This window comes from Passer domesticus, chromosome 2 (genome assembly GCF_036417665.1).
Source record: "Passer domesticus isolate bPasDom1 chromosome 2, bPasDom1.hap1, whole genome shotgun sequence".
NCBI lineage: Eukaryota > Metazoa > Chordata > Aves > Passeriformes > Passeridae > Passer > Passer domesticus.
In genome coordinates this window covers 111,526,689-111,540,877 of record NC_087475.1, presented here as the reverse complement: position 1 = coordinate 111,540,877, position 14,189 = coordinate 111,526,689, and the positions used below count along the sequence as shown (strand labels likewise).

The window sequence follows — 14,189 nt, the reverse complement described above, 5'->3', positions numbered from 1 at the left end:
GAGAATGTGAAAACAAAGCAAAAATTTCAAAGCAGGTGAGTAAAACCTGTTGACTAGAGTTAAAGTCATGTCTTTATAAGCCTCCCAGTAAAGAAGTAAGCAGATGTTTACTGAAAGGAGTGGGAATGACAGATGTAATCCTGGTATAAAATGAGGTCCTGATCCTCTAATTAATAATTCTAATTAATAATTCTCCTCTAATTGATAATTAAACACCAGTTTGGCTGTTTTACAATATATGATATTCACTCTGATCTTTGTTTTCTGTATGATCCCCAGTATATGAACAGGTACCTAAAATAATCAGATGATCACCACAGAGAGGTATCTCTGGAGTCTGAAAACTCAGTATTAAACATATCAATGGTTACTGAGCACAAGCAGATTACTGATGATTAATCTGTGGACTAAATTAAACAAATCTGATCACACTTCAGCAGAGCTCATCTTGTTAAACCTCTTATTTCAGAAACCATAATATCTTTCAGGAATGTGTAATATGGACAGCACTGATTTAAATGTTTCTTACCTGTAAGTGAATCACTGAGGTATATCTTGTATCTCAAAGAATTGCACAGCTGCACACCTACAAACTTCTTATACCAAGTCCTCTTTACATATTGTTTGCCTTTGCATTCCGAGTATGTGTCTGAATTGAATGGGATTTCAGTCCAGATAGCATCTTTCCCCACTGCAGGAGAGGAAAAAAGAGGCTGAAGTATGATGCTCCATACAAAATTACACACAACAAATGTGTTTGAATAACTAGAATTAGAAACCTTGATGAAGCAGAATGTACCATGACATCTGCATTTTGAACATGAGAAATATTTCAGGAAAGCACCAAAATATGCAGATACAATTGGTGCTGTGAACTCCTGCTGTCCTCTGGTGCAGGTTTGGAATAGGTTCATTCTAGGACCTTGTTAGGGGGCAATGCTTGTATTGGAAATACTTTCATTTACGAAGTGTGTGATACAGTGACCATTCTTCAGTGTGTTCAAGCCAAGGCAATCAACTTTCAGCAAACTGTGATCTAACAAAAACACATATAAGAACGAAGTGCCATTAATTATGTGGAGAAAAATGGTGCCACGGTGTTTGTCAAAGTGAAAGTGATGACTATTACAGATACAAAAAGCAGCCCAATTTGCTTGAATGATCTCAGCTCTTCTTCAAAAGCTCAGTCCACCTTCCATCAAGGACAGGAAGAGTCTTGTAAGTGGCCTAAAGCAGAGCTAGATCAAACCTTCTGAAGCAGAACATTTTCCTAAAACACAAAGACAGATAAATAGAATCCTCCGAGTTGCGCTCTGTTAACTCACTTAAAAAGTGTGGAGTAGCTTATTCATTTTGCAGAGCTTTCTCTGCTTTAATGACAAGGTTGAGAAAATATGAGGCTGTCCTTGGCTCATTTGTGTACATTGGTTTGAAGCCATCCCAGCTGCCATGGGAGCTCCACATCACGTTGGTTGCCTGAAGCTCAGGTAAACAAACAGCCTCGCATGAATTGCTTAGCAGGGGCATGGGTGGAAGGAGTGAAATTGTGTGTGACTGCTGTTTGACTCTGTAACTCATCCAGCTGGTGCAGCAGAGCCACCCTCCTAGTAAAATTCTGCTATCTCATTTCTGAAAAAACTGCTGATCAGATTTATATATAAAACACTTACTTGAAATTGGCTCACTCACTCTTGGGTCCGCTGGGGGAAGAAAACAAACATTCAATCAGACACTGTAAAATGAACGTTTCCAATAATTCTATGGAAAAGCATTGGTAAGTGATTTTTTACAGCTGACGTAAGCTGTAATTTGTGAAACAGAAAGAGTTTTGGAAGCAAAGTTAACTTTTTTATTAAATTAAATTAGAAGAAATATATTTCTTGTGTGAAACTCCAGTATCAATGAGCTTTTAATAATTTTACTTATGGGACAACACCAGCCAAGCAGAGCTCTAGTAAAAACAAGAGTTTAAACCTGTAAACAGCAGAACCAATTGTACTGTGCCTTATTAAAATTTCAATTGCAAAACCTAAATAATAAAAAGGGCACATATGTAATACTTGCCACAAAAATCTTGGCTTTGAAATCCCAAATGTGAGAAATGGATGTGTGCAATTAAGAAAAAACAAAACTGCATGCTTAATTTGTCCAAACTAAATAGGAGACAGAACACAAACACAAGCCTTGTCATTCATGAAAATTGCACTTGGCACAAATTTTTTTTTTTTTTTTTTTGCTTTTAACAATCTAGAATTACAAAGAGTGTATTCAGAGGTTTTAAATATGTGTGGCATAGTCTGCACTCCTCCCTGAGTAATCCTTTGCTCAGCCAAAACTCTCATCCATCAGTGACAGCACTAGCTGAGGACTATTAAATTATTACACCTGGCTCAAAACACAGATTGAGAAAGTCCTTTTAAAAAGGCTAAATCCATTTTGTGTTTTATGTGGTCTTTCAGTACTACCAAGCAATAAACACTTCTGCACAAAAGATGGTATCTTGCTTGCCTAGAGTCAACAAGTCAGCAAGAATAGGCAAAGCAAAAACTCTCTGATTCTCACCTCTGAGTCAGAGAGTACTTGACTTGGGAACCAACCAGTGGCCAAAACAGGCTTGTACACACCTCTTTAGGAGTTTCACTGGAGAGTAAACAGCATGGAAGGGGACCTTCTGGGACACTGACTCTTCACAACAGCTCTTTCTCAATCTTTGTTTCAGCCAAACAACATCACTGTTTACAGCAGCCTTATTGAACAGGTAGCAAAAACACCTATGAACACACCAGCCCAAAAATGTCCCTAATGTTCCCCATCCAGAAGCTGTTAATGAGTTGGATAGATGCAAAAAGGTCAGGAATATAAATCTTAAATTACTGAGTCCTCTCTAAGGATGAAGTAATTTTCTTTGCAATGAATACCAGACAATGTTCCTCTGTTTCTTTTCTCTTGCAGTCTGTCCATCTTACATCCTCACACAACACAGTTCTGGTCCCTGGCTGACTTTGCAGGCATGGTGGTAAAAAGCCGATTAGGAGACATTAAAGAGCAGGACTGCACAAAATGAAGTGAGAGAGCCTTTCATGCATCCCACAGACATGGGTTCTAAAGGCCCTGTAAATGGTGGTCTGATCTTTGGACGTTCTCACCTGATTCAGTACTGAATGTCACAACATTGCTACTTGGACCTTCGCCAAGGGGGTTCCTGGGTTTCACATGGAATTCATAACTGGGGAATAAAAGAGAAGAGATGAAAATTTTGCAAACTGAGCATTCTTGAATAGTCTGGAGCAAGCAAGCAACACACACATTGAGGCTACTCCCCTTCTGGAGAACAAAAAAGCCCAATTTCTTGCCACAAAACCACTGAGACGTTTTTTGTCCTAACTGTGTAAGATCTGAACTGAACACAAAATTAACCAGTCCTTTTGATAATTCTTTGCACACATACTATTAATATTTGATTTAATTCAACACTGACTTGTCTGTCTCCTCTCACACAGCAGTTTCATTCTGGCAAAGGGAGCAAGTTCAGATGAGGTCTGAGGCAACCTGATAAGCAGAGACTGAGTAAAGGACATTGCTATTTATTTGTACTTTTTGCTTTTTTAAGAACACAAACCTCCAATTCAATGCCTGTCAGGCCCACCCACAGTGACAGACAGGACCAGTAGCAAAACACAGGGCAAGTCTTCCAGGACAGGGGCTCAGCCAAGGCAAAGATCCAATTGCTTGAATGTATGTTAATAATAAGTATATGAAGCAATGACAAGACACTGTGCAGTCTCTTTTGCATGTGTTTTTACTGATGTGGCTGGCCTGTGCTGCAGTTATCTCATGATCCCTTTTCACCACTGTGTTGGGAACCAAAACCAACACAACTGAAGAAAAAATCTAAATCAGCCTCCTCTTCTTAAGCCTGGCCCACCTCTCAGTGCTTGATTGCCAGTGGAAGTGCCATGTACAGAGGGACATCTCCCATGCTCTGAGCACACGCATGGTGAATCTCTCATAACAGAGAGGGTCTCTTCATCAGTGACAGGGAGCCACAGGGCATGAGTCAAATGGACTGGAAAACAGGCCCCAAATTAGAGGCACTTTTGCTGTAAACACATAAAAAAATGTGAGCCCCAGAAGTGGGCAACCAAACCTTCAGTTCTTGACTCGAGAAGGATCATTTACCCATGATAATTTTGGTAGCTTGTGACTGTAACATAGCATTGTAACATATTGCTGGAATCAATTCCAAACAGCAATTTTCTAAAGAAAGAAAACCCCCATACCACACTCTGCACAGTTGGAAATTTGTAAACTCCATTTGCAATTCCCCAGAAGAATAATTCAATCCAAACTTTGGATTACCTTTCATTCCTCCTTGGCTCCCGCAAAACCTGAGCTAATTAACCTCAGTGGAGTATTCATGCAGTGCCCAGCAACTGTTTTCCATCCACCGTACTTCTAAGACAATATTTAAATTTAAAATTGCTTACTTAAGCATTTGACTTTATTTCTAGGGTTTTCTTTTCTTTTTGAGGGAAATACTTATATAGACTGGTATGCTGAACAGATGCATTGTGGAAGTTCATGGATATTACTAAGAGAAACATGGGCTTCTTTTGAGCTGAAAAAGTCTATTTGGAGAAATCTTGACATTTATTTAAACATGCTGTAGAGAATTTGGAACTACGCATATTACCCCATGGTAGGAGGGAGACATACTAAATAATCAGTTTAATAAATTTATAAATCTTCATTCCCAACTTCACATTGCTTAAACAAAGACATGCTTTTAAAAATATGACCTGAGCAGTTAGTATTCACATTGGCCACGTGGTACAGAAACTTCTTTGGTCAAGAAGTATTCTTATCTGGTAGGAAATGTCATAATATAGAGAACTATAGCAAAGGAGTTGGAGATTCTTTCTGAAGAACCACTGAAGCATAAACAAAGATTTCCTAATGTGTTGGGACTCTTAAAGTAATAGCTAGATGATACAACTTTAAAAATGTAGATGTTAATCCACCCCCAAAGATAAAAGACTGCAAAGAAGTTTTCCTGCTTCCTTCACAGGGGGAACACCTGATCTAAAGCTATTATTGTAATAGTGATCATCAAGATGGAATGTTCTATTGCTTTATGGGCAGTTTATGGTTTGATCTCATGGGTGATAATTATCTGGTTTTGTCCCTTTGTATGTGTTTTGCTGATTGTTGAGCAAATATATTGTTCTCAATAGTTGCTATCTCTGCTTTGGGATGCATTAGGCAACATTCTTCATAGGAATCAGTCCTGTTCCCAAAAATCTTTAGTCTATGAACTTGGACTCATCAATTCTCTAATTCCAAAGAGACAAAAACAAGAACTGAAGGCTATTTTCCAAGCACTGTTTTTCAAATTGTGGTTTAGACATCACTAGGTTCTCTGCAAAAGACCAAACCACAGCTTGGGAAATTAGGGCAAAATTTAAATAGAGAACTAAAATCTACAGATAGATATTTCAGCTTATGCAAACACATAAAGAAAATTGGAGAAAAGAAAAATAATAAAGAAATGTCCAAAGTTTAGCTCAGTCAATTAGGGAAGCCTCTTATTAATAATGTTAAAAAGAAATTTTAGAAACTAAAATACATGCAGTTCTACAGTTCTGTGGTATGTGTTTTTACAAGCATCACAGGCTCCTTTCCTCTGCCAATTTCAATCTTAAAACAATACCAGTGGCTTCTACAGTATAAAAATAACAAACAACCACTTTTGGAGATGAAGAGAATTAGCTAGTTGACAGAACATTGAAAAGGAGAAGAAGGAAATGTCGGACAGAGATCACAATATGACATGGTTTACTGTATTTTTAAAGCTATACTGTGGCTGTTTTTATAGGAGACAATCTAAAGTCTTCCTTTTTTGTGTAAGGTGAAAGATCTGAAAAATACAATTAAAATTGTAAAAAAAGTGGACTATCTGCTTTGTTATGCAGTCCTATAGAAACCACAAAGAAGGGGGAAAATGCTCAGAGTTTCAAGAGGAATGTACATCAAAATTAATAGAATCCATGTCTGCTGCTTAGTTAGACTTACTTAATGAGAAACTAGAGTCTACATTCCATCTTTATATCTGCCTGCCTAATATACCAAAAACTCTGCTGCCCTGTGTAAGCAGCAATCTAATGCCTCACACCTTTAACATCTATAAGATTGCTATCCTACAAACTTTTGGAGACCAGGCTTTCCAAATCCTCCCAAACTGTGTAAGACAGTAAAAGTCCTTGTGCAGATTGAATGGACTTGACTTACAGTAATTACTACTTGGAGCATATTTTTCCACCACAGGAAATCGCTATACCACATGGAACTCTGGCAAATGCAGCTGCTCCTGCATTTTTCAAATCATGCAAAAGGAGAAGATTGCAGAACTGAAAATGGTGAAGAGAGATTTTCACCATAATAGGCGAACTGGAGCAGCTGAGTACAGTCCTGGGATTTTAGGTCTGTTTCTGGGGAGATGCTGGTGTTGGATGGCAATTGTGCAGGGCTCTGTGCACAGAGCTCCTCTGTGTCTGCAGAGTGTGCTTGGATGGCAGTGTCACCAGGAAAGAAAAGAAGAAAGAGAAAGAGAGAAAGAGAAAGAGAGAGAAAGAGAGAACAAACTGCTATGCTTGTTTGAGGAATCTTTCTCCTAACAAATTTGGAAGAAGGGCTAAGAAGCGGGAAATGTTTATCCATGAACCCTGATATCCACAGCAATTTAGTACAATATTGTTAGTTTTTTAATAAAACAAATAGAAACCTCCAGCATTTTTCTGCCACTTTCTGAATTTTGTTGCATTGAAGCTTTCTTTACAGTTTCTATGTCTTGGCCCTTGCGGTTAACAAAAGCTAAACAGTGATAGAGGTTTTCTTGGATTTTTCCTTGTATGTGATTAGAATGTTTGGGTGCTAACTACAATAAAAAACAATATTAGATAAAGGTGATAACAGCCTTAGGACACAATCAAACCCAAAAATCCAACAGAAACCACTCAAAACATTTTTAAAAAGAAGAAAAGTATATTAGAAATCAAAATAATTAATGGGGAAGCAGATCAGTACGTAATGGGAAGCTATACAAAACTGTGGAATGCAAGCCTCACAGGCTTTTTGTTTCTTATTCATACTCTTTTTCTACAGTAGGCTGGTGGAACACATCCTCCAATGGCTACTCAAACTTTCCCAGAGCTATTTGTGACAAATCTTAATATCTTTCTTTACTACCTTCCTATTACTGCCATCACAAACATGCATGAGAACAGTTTTCAGCAGTCTTCAGGCTTTTTTGAAGGCTTGTATAGAAATTTGGGCTGTAGAACTTTCTGGACACTATGGTCTGTGCTATGGGCTACACTGCCTTTAAACAAACCACCAGAATGAAACAGAAAATGTGCATCAACTGAAAAAGAAGGGTTTCAAGATAGGGCAGGGATACAGAAATAAGAACTACATATTTTGGCAGAGAAACCAGCAGAAATAACAAAAAAATCTCATTGGAAAAAAAACCCAAACAACATCTGCATTTAATATATTAGGCTAGGAAAGTCCATGAAAAAACTACAGATCAGTGAAACAATTTTTTTTCCAAGGAGAATATGCAGAGGAACACCATTATTACTACAGAAGAGATGGAATTAAGACAACAAAAACCACAGTAAGCCCATTTCTCTCTCAGGCCTCTCAATGTTTATTGCATACAAGCAGCTCAAGATGGAAAACACTGAAAATTGTGGATAGTAACCTTATCTTGATTCACATATGGAAGATGTTGCTTGACTATTACCATAGGAGAAATTACTGCAATGCTTTCTTATGAAATTTTAATGTAAAACAAGGAAAGAGCAGAGTCCTGGGTATGCCAGTGCTACTACCACTGGGAGTTCCAGTGTGAGCAGCCTTTTAAGGAAACTCAGAAACAGAAGACTGTAAGACAACTTAGGTGGAATATTGCAGGTCTCATTCCTCAAATGGCTGCTTGGAAGTTAGACTGTAACTACTTTGACCAAAATGATCAGTCTTGCACTTTGACTCTTTTCCAAATGGAGTAAACACTGCATTTCTCACTATAAGAATCACAGAATTTCCATGTGGAGGATGAAAAATTGTTAGTTCATACTAGTGCATTTGTTTCTTTTTTGCTAAGATAGAAATGACATTTGCATTAACACACTAAGCCACCTTTGCCTGAATTAAAGAAACCAGAGGAAAATGAGATCTACAAGACCAGCGAATCTCCCTAAGGTCCAATCTTACAATAATATGTGTTGCAAGGCAGCTGTGAAGGTGACCTGGTCCAGGCCCCTTTTCAGCTGCTTTGAGCTCAGGAGTCATCAAGTACAGTAGTGGCAGACACTCACTGTTTGAACAAAAGAGTAAAGACTGAGTAACTCACTGCTGTGTTCAGAGCAACCAGGAGAAAGAAGAATAAATATTTTCATTAAAAGAATAAAGATAACAAAGACTGCAGAAATTTTGATGTGTGCTTCAGTAGGATAATGAACAGGGTGCTGAGTGAAATGTGACCTGAACCTGCTCTAAAGTCCTTGGAAATAATATAAAGGGTAACAAAAGCTAACTACAGGATAAAGTCATAATCAACACTGTGTATATGTGAATATTAGATCATAGAAGCACATCTATAAGAGAAATGTTTAAGCAGGAGACATAAAACAAAAGGAAACTTTCTTCAGGCACTGGTTATATCCAATTAACTATCTGTATAAGGAAGATGTATATTTTTTCCTAGCTCACATAGCATAAAAACACTACATGCTTTGGGATATTTCAATTAAAGGTTACAGGAGCAAATCTGATGAAATTAAACAGAATTCTAGACTGAAGCCAATCAACAGCTTACTTACAGCAAGAGTACCAATTTCAAGAACTCTGACCAACCAAATAATGGATATCAAGACTTGAACTTTACGGGTTATTTAAACTATCAGAAATCTTCTAAAATTTGAAATCCTGCAATTACCGCATTTGATAATTCTCTAGGGGAAAAAGAGGATAAAATGTTTGTCCTACAAGGAAAAATCCTTTAAATTAATGTGTGGTTGTCACCTGTGAGGCATGCCTTACTGTGGGAAATGTCATGGATATAATATGTCTTTCCTTGGGCAAAAAACATATGGATGTCAACATTCCAATAAAATCCCATTGTACAGGCACCTCTAAAACATTTTTTTTTAAAGAAAAAAACCCCAAACAACCCATTGCATTAGAAAGCAGCTGACTGTGCCCCATGTTTATTTAAAGAGTCTACGTCTTCAAATTCAGAAGCTTTTCAAATCTCTATTTTACTTTCATCTCAGAGTATCAGACTTGCAGTCAAGTCACCAGGAACACATAAAGCTGGCATATATAAGACAGAAAGGCAACAAACTTCCATAATATACACAACCTGATTTGTTTAAAATTAACCTTCACAAGTTGTTGTGCACCTATGAAAGTCCATTTTCATTTCCATCTCCATATTATCATGGAATGAGTCTGCCAAAACCAAGTACTTGATAACTGTACTCAAAGTCAAAACTCTTTTTTCAGCCAGTGCATTTTTTCTGGATCTAGTCACTTTTCAGACAGCTAAATGGACACACAGAATACTACACCATAATCCTCATCCCATTTAACTTCTGTGTTTGTACTTACTGACAGCTGCAGTCTCACATGCAATTTTTGATGAGCGGCTGTAAAAGTCTCTTTGTTGCCTCCCTAACACTGTCCAAATTCCTGAAATATTTAAAGTCTGGCCATTAGCTCCTAATGTTTAAAAGCTGCCTTGTGTAAAGGCCAGCTGAAAGGGAGAAGGGTGTCTGCCTTGCTGCAGAGCTTTCCAGAGGTGTAGCAGTATCACCTATTTGAAGAATGTAAAAGAGTGAAGCAAACAAACAGCATGATCTGGCCCCCAGCCTTTCCCTGCTGCTTGTCCTCCCTCTTCACACCAAAAAGTTGTTTGTCTTGCTTCCCTCCTGTTGGTTGTGGGCAATTAACTCATCAGCTTCTGGGCGAGGCACTCCCATATCCTACCTGAAGTGCCTCAATAGGATGCTAGACCTTGGCCAGCATGAGTGCAGACCCTCTGCCAGGTACTGCTCCCCAAGAGCCAACACCTGCACAACTACAGCCTGGAACTGGCTTGCTGCTACAGGGTCTTTCTGGTTTAGACTTACCCATGAAGGTTGAAATAACAGATTCACAAACATTTTTATGCCTTTTTGGGAAGTCTTTGTTTAGGTCTGTCTGCTTTAGATTTGTCCTGAACTGCCTTTAGCTCTGAATGCACTGGACCTTTAGACCAGCATGGGGGGCTCACACAAGCCTCACTGAGAGCTTCAGAAAAGCTGGAAAAAATAGGGTCTCTAATTCAGCTTGTCAGTTTCTCCAAAGTGTTCCCAGGCCAAGATGTTCTTCCCAGTTAATTCACCTTCTGCTACTGAGCACCTCTGTTTCCATATATTGCTGGTACTTTTGAAAATACTGATCATTTGTGGGAGGGATTTCTATTTCTCTACCAAGTTTCTTTTCCAGCTCTACCTCTTCTGCAGCTTTTCCCTTTGAGGCTAGTTATGGAAAAGTTTCCTTCCCAGTCTAATGTATTCCTTGATGAATTTTTAAACATATCAGGGACTGTGTTACAATGATTATTGAGCTGTGTTTAATTTCTGCTCTTCCTCCCATTTGCAGTCAGTTTTATCCACAAGCACATTTCCTTCATCTAATGAGCAGCTCCTGATAGACAGGAGACTTTTATTATGGACATGTGATGTTTCTTGGCAGAACAGATACTGTCTACATGATGCTACCTGTCTTAAACACCTTCTTGTTTTCCCTGAATTTAGCGTGCCAGCAAGCCTGGATTTAAGTGGTAACAGTGACTTGTACTTCTGCCAAAGCTCTCAAGGTGCCCTCACAATTAGGAAACACACATTTCGCTTGGAATGGGAGTTTTATAGAACAGAGACACTCTGAGGACTTTACATCCTTAAATCTGATGAGACTTGGGGGACATGCACCACTGCAATTTATACCAAAGGTTTTCAGTTTTGGGCAGTGGCCCTCTGGATCCAGAAAGGCTTTCACTGTCTTTCTTTTTTGAGGCTGGGATGAATGAAAAGTGAATGGTAGCTGCTCCCTTCTCAGGAAAAGCTATACCTTTATATCTTAGTTTATCTAAACCAGAAACACCCATTCACCAAAGCCAAATGGTCTTGCAGGAAAAACCCCAAGTGTTGCTCATTAACATTCTATGCAATTAGTAAACAATGTAACAAACTACAAGTGGTTCTCTTCTCTGCTCTGAATTTTACCATAAAAAGAATAATACTTTTCAATGAGATTTGATATTTAAAGATAGATCATGCTTATTTGAACTAGTTGCATGAGAGGCACACCATGAACTGGAATTCACGTGCTCATTTTTAATTTGCCAGCTCTTCTAAGACACTGAACGAAAATGATACATTCAGGACAAACATGTTTTTCCTCTCACAGCAATTTTCTTACTTTTGACAAGTAGTCTTTCTGGTACAGTAGGTCGCTTCTGCAGCTTGTCCAGACCACAAATACTCTTGTAAATTTCCTAAAGATTGCTCAAATATGTTTTATCTGTTAACTTACAAGAAAGCTAAACCTAATCATACTTTTTTTTTTCTTTCAAAACAGGAGTAAAACCAATCAGGTCTTCTTTCCACAGGTATTTCCATTTGATATGGCAGACAGCTGACAGTAAATTAGTTGGATTAACTTAAAACATTATATTATTTATCTACCTTGTGTCAGGTTTTAGGTTTTCCACAGTAGAATGGGTTTGATTTGTAGTGATAATTGATTTCTCCTTTTCACCGTCGCTTCCTCCATTTTCAGTTGACACAACCTCATACTCTGGAAAATTACAGCAAAGAAAAATTAGATCAAGTAATATCTCTTGCTTGAGCTTCTTAAATACAGCCAGATAGTGAATGAGTATGCAATTTTACAGGAATTCAGCCTTTTTGCCTCTTGCTAGCCTGAAGTCAATACATTATGTGGACTTTTAAATTCATTCAGGTTGGAAAAGAAAATGCAGGAAATGAATGAGCATGCAAATATGTGCATGCACACAGACACACACCAAGAACCATGGAGTCCATCCAGTGCCTGCTTCTTACTCAGTGCACAAGGCAACAAACTGCCCTTCATTTCTGTGGCAACACAAACAAGCAAAGCATGAGCAGAATGGTCTTGGTTCCTGACGCTTGCAGTTTTTATGAAAACAAGGAGGTGAGTGTGATCACTGTTTTGGTTGTTATTTGTCAGACCTTTCCATTGTGCTTTGGTTTTGGGCATACCCAATGAAACCCCTTGTACACAGTTAAAGTCAAGCAAAATAAGCATTCAAAAAGCAAAATGATGCAACAAATTATGTTTTCTGTTTCCACCTTTCTATCTGAAACAGCACATTTATTTAAAAAAAAGAGATGTGGTGCGTAAATAAGATGATTGGAAAAACATGCATAAACTACAAAAATAGAAAGAGATGACAGCAAAACTGGTTTAAGCCTGTCTAAACAAGTAATGTCATACTGGTGCCAATATGAAGCAATCACTGTTTTCAGAAAACAGGATTCAATGCCTTCTCTTGAATTCAGAATTGATTTTGATGAGTCATTTACTGAGTTGTTAATGTTGTTCAATGTTCAATTTTTGTCAGCTAATGTTGAAATACAGAAGACGATGGAAGAATGGCCATGTTGCATGTTTACCTGTCTGTGTGCTGAGCCCTGCATGACTCACAGGCATTTATTCTTAAGACAAAGCCCTTCCTTTAGAAACGAACGAAAAACCAGATTCTTTCAACAGAGTGGGCATGTTGACCCTCTTGCAGTGAGTCACAATACTGCAAGTATTGTGCTGGCACAGTTCCACTGACTTACTAGATGGACGTAAGCTTTGATTGTGTCTGGCCCACTGTGAAACAGCCTCAAGTCAAGAAAGATGCCTAAATTATGTGTGTGCATCTAGATATACTGCTGTGTTGTTGGTACTTCTTGACTAGGTCTTAACAGATCCTGTATAGAGAGGAGCCAGAAAATTGGAGGAGACACAGAGTCATATTTCTTAAGTATCTTTTTGTGTTGTCACTGACACCAATGATCCTTGTTGTGTAATCTAGCAGCATTTTCTTATCCACACTGGAGCTGACAGTAGCACAAAAATCCCCCAAACCACTGGGCTCCTTTAATCCCTGGGGATTAAAATCCTTTCAAATGACAAAAAACTACTGTGAAAGTAAATTAAGCTGGAAATACCGTATTACCACACAGTGGAGGAAAGAAATCAAACCAACCAGTAACAGTATCATTATCTGGTTTCTCCCAGTCCAATATGACAAAGGATGGACAGCCCTCTACAGTCACCACTGTGAGGTTGGTTGGAGGATTTTGTGGAGGACGAGTGGGTTCTTCCTTGCTGCCAACTTCTTCTTGAGGAAAATGCTCAAGAGAGCTTGTGATGGAGCAAGGCACATCATCATCTTTCTTCATGTACTTGACATGGGGGGCTAAGAACAATATAGGAAAGAGGTGTTATTCAATAGAGTGTTTTTACAAAATGGCAGTGCCTTTCACCTGGTGCACAATATCCATCTCAGGACACCAAGCAAAAGTCTGCACAAGTGAAACACAAAGCTTTCAGAATAAACCCCATATATTCAATATTAAGCTCCTTGTTCTCATTTTTGTTTGCTTGTTTTGGATTTCGTGTTTTTGTTGCTGTTTTTTGGTTTTTGGCTTGTTTTTAAAGTTTTACTTATTGTTGTTTGACCTGGAATCTGCACTGCTTCACCCTCTTCCCACTGGCACTACTGATGAAATGATACTCTGAAGATATTAGTAGGTGATACACACTGTTTGAAAGAATTAGAATCTGTCACAAAATAAACAAATCAACTTTATTTCTTCTACAGTAAAACGAGACTATAATTCTACTTGCAGCTTTTGAGGGCTATGCTAATACAAAGACATGCACCTTTGTGTCACCAGAAGGAGCAATAACTTTAGTCCAGAAAAATATGGTTTGTACTGCAGCTCTTACATCTGCCAATAAAGTGACACAGAATCAAATAAAATGTCGGTCTTTGAATAACCAAATAAGATAATTTGATGCAAGATACCTCAGACTTCACATGC

The 14,189-nt window shown here is 38.3% G+C and overlaps 1 protein-coding gene across 50 annotated transcripts in view; it reads right to left on the bottom strand.

Moving 5' to 3' along the window:
• ABI3BP (ABI family member 3 binding protein) overlaps positions 1-14,189 on the bottom strand; it is a 161,549-nt gene that overhangs the window by 6,777 nt on the left and 140,583 nt on the right. For all 50 annotated transcript variants that reach the window (XM_064410698.1, XM_064410709.1, XM_064410708.1 and 47 more), the window contains 5 exons: positions 13,349-13,561; positions 11,793-11,904; positions 3,147-3,226; positions 1,671-1,700; positions 530-691 (listed from right to left, as the gene is read on the bottom strand). In XM_064410698.1, coding sequence (XP_064266768.1) covers positions 530-691; positions 1,671-1,700; positions 3,147-3,226; positions 11,793-11,904; positions 13,349-13,561 — 597 coding nt within the window. The remainder of the gene's footprint in view (positions 1-529; positions 692-1,670; positions 1,701-3,146; positions 3,227-11,792; positions 11,905-13,348; positions 13,562-14,189) is intronic.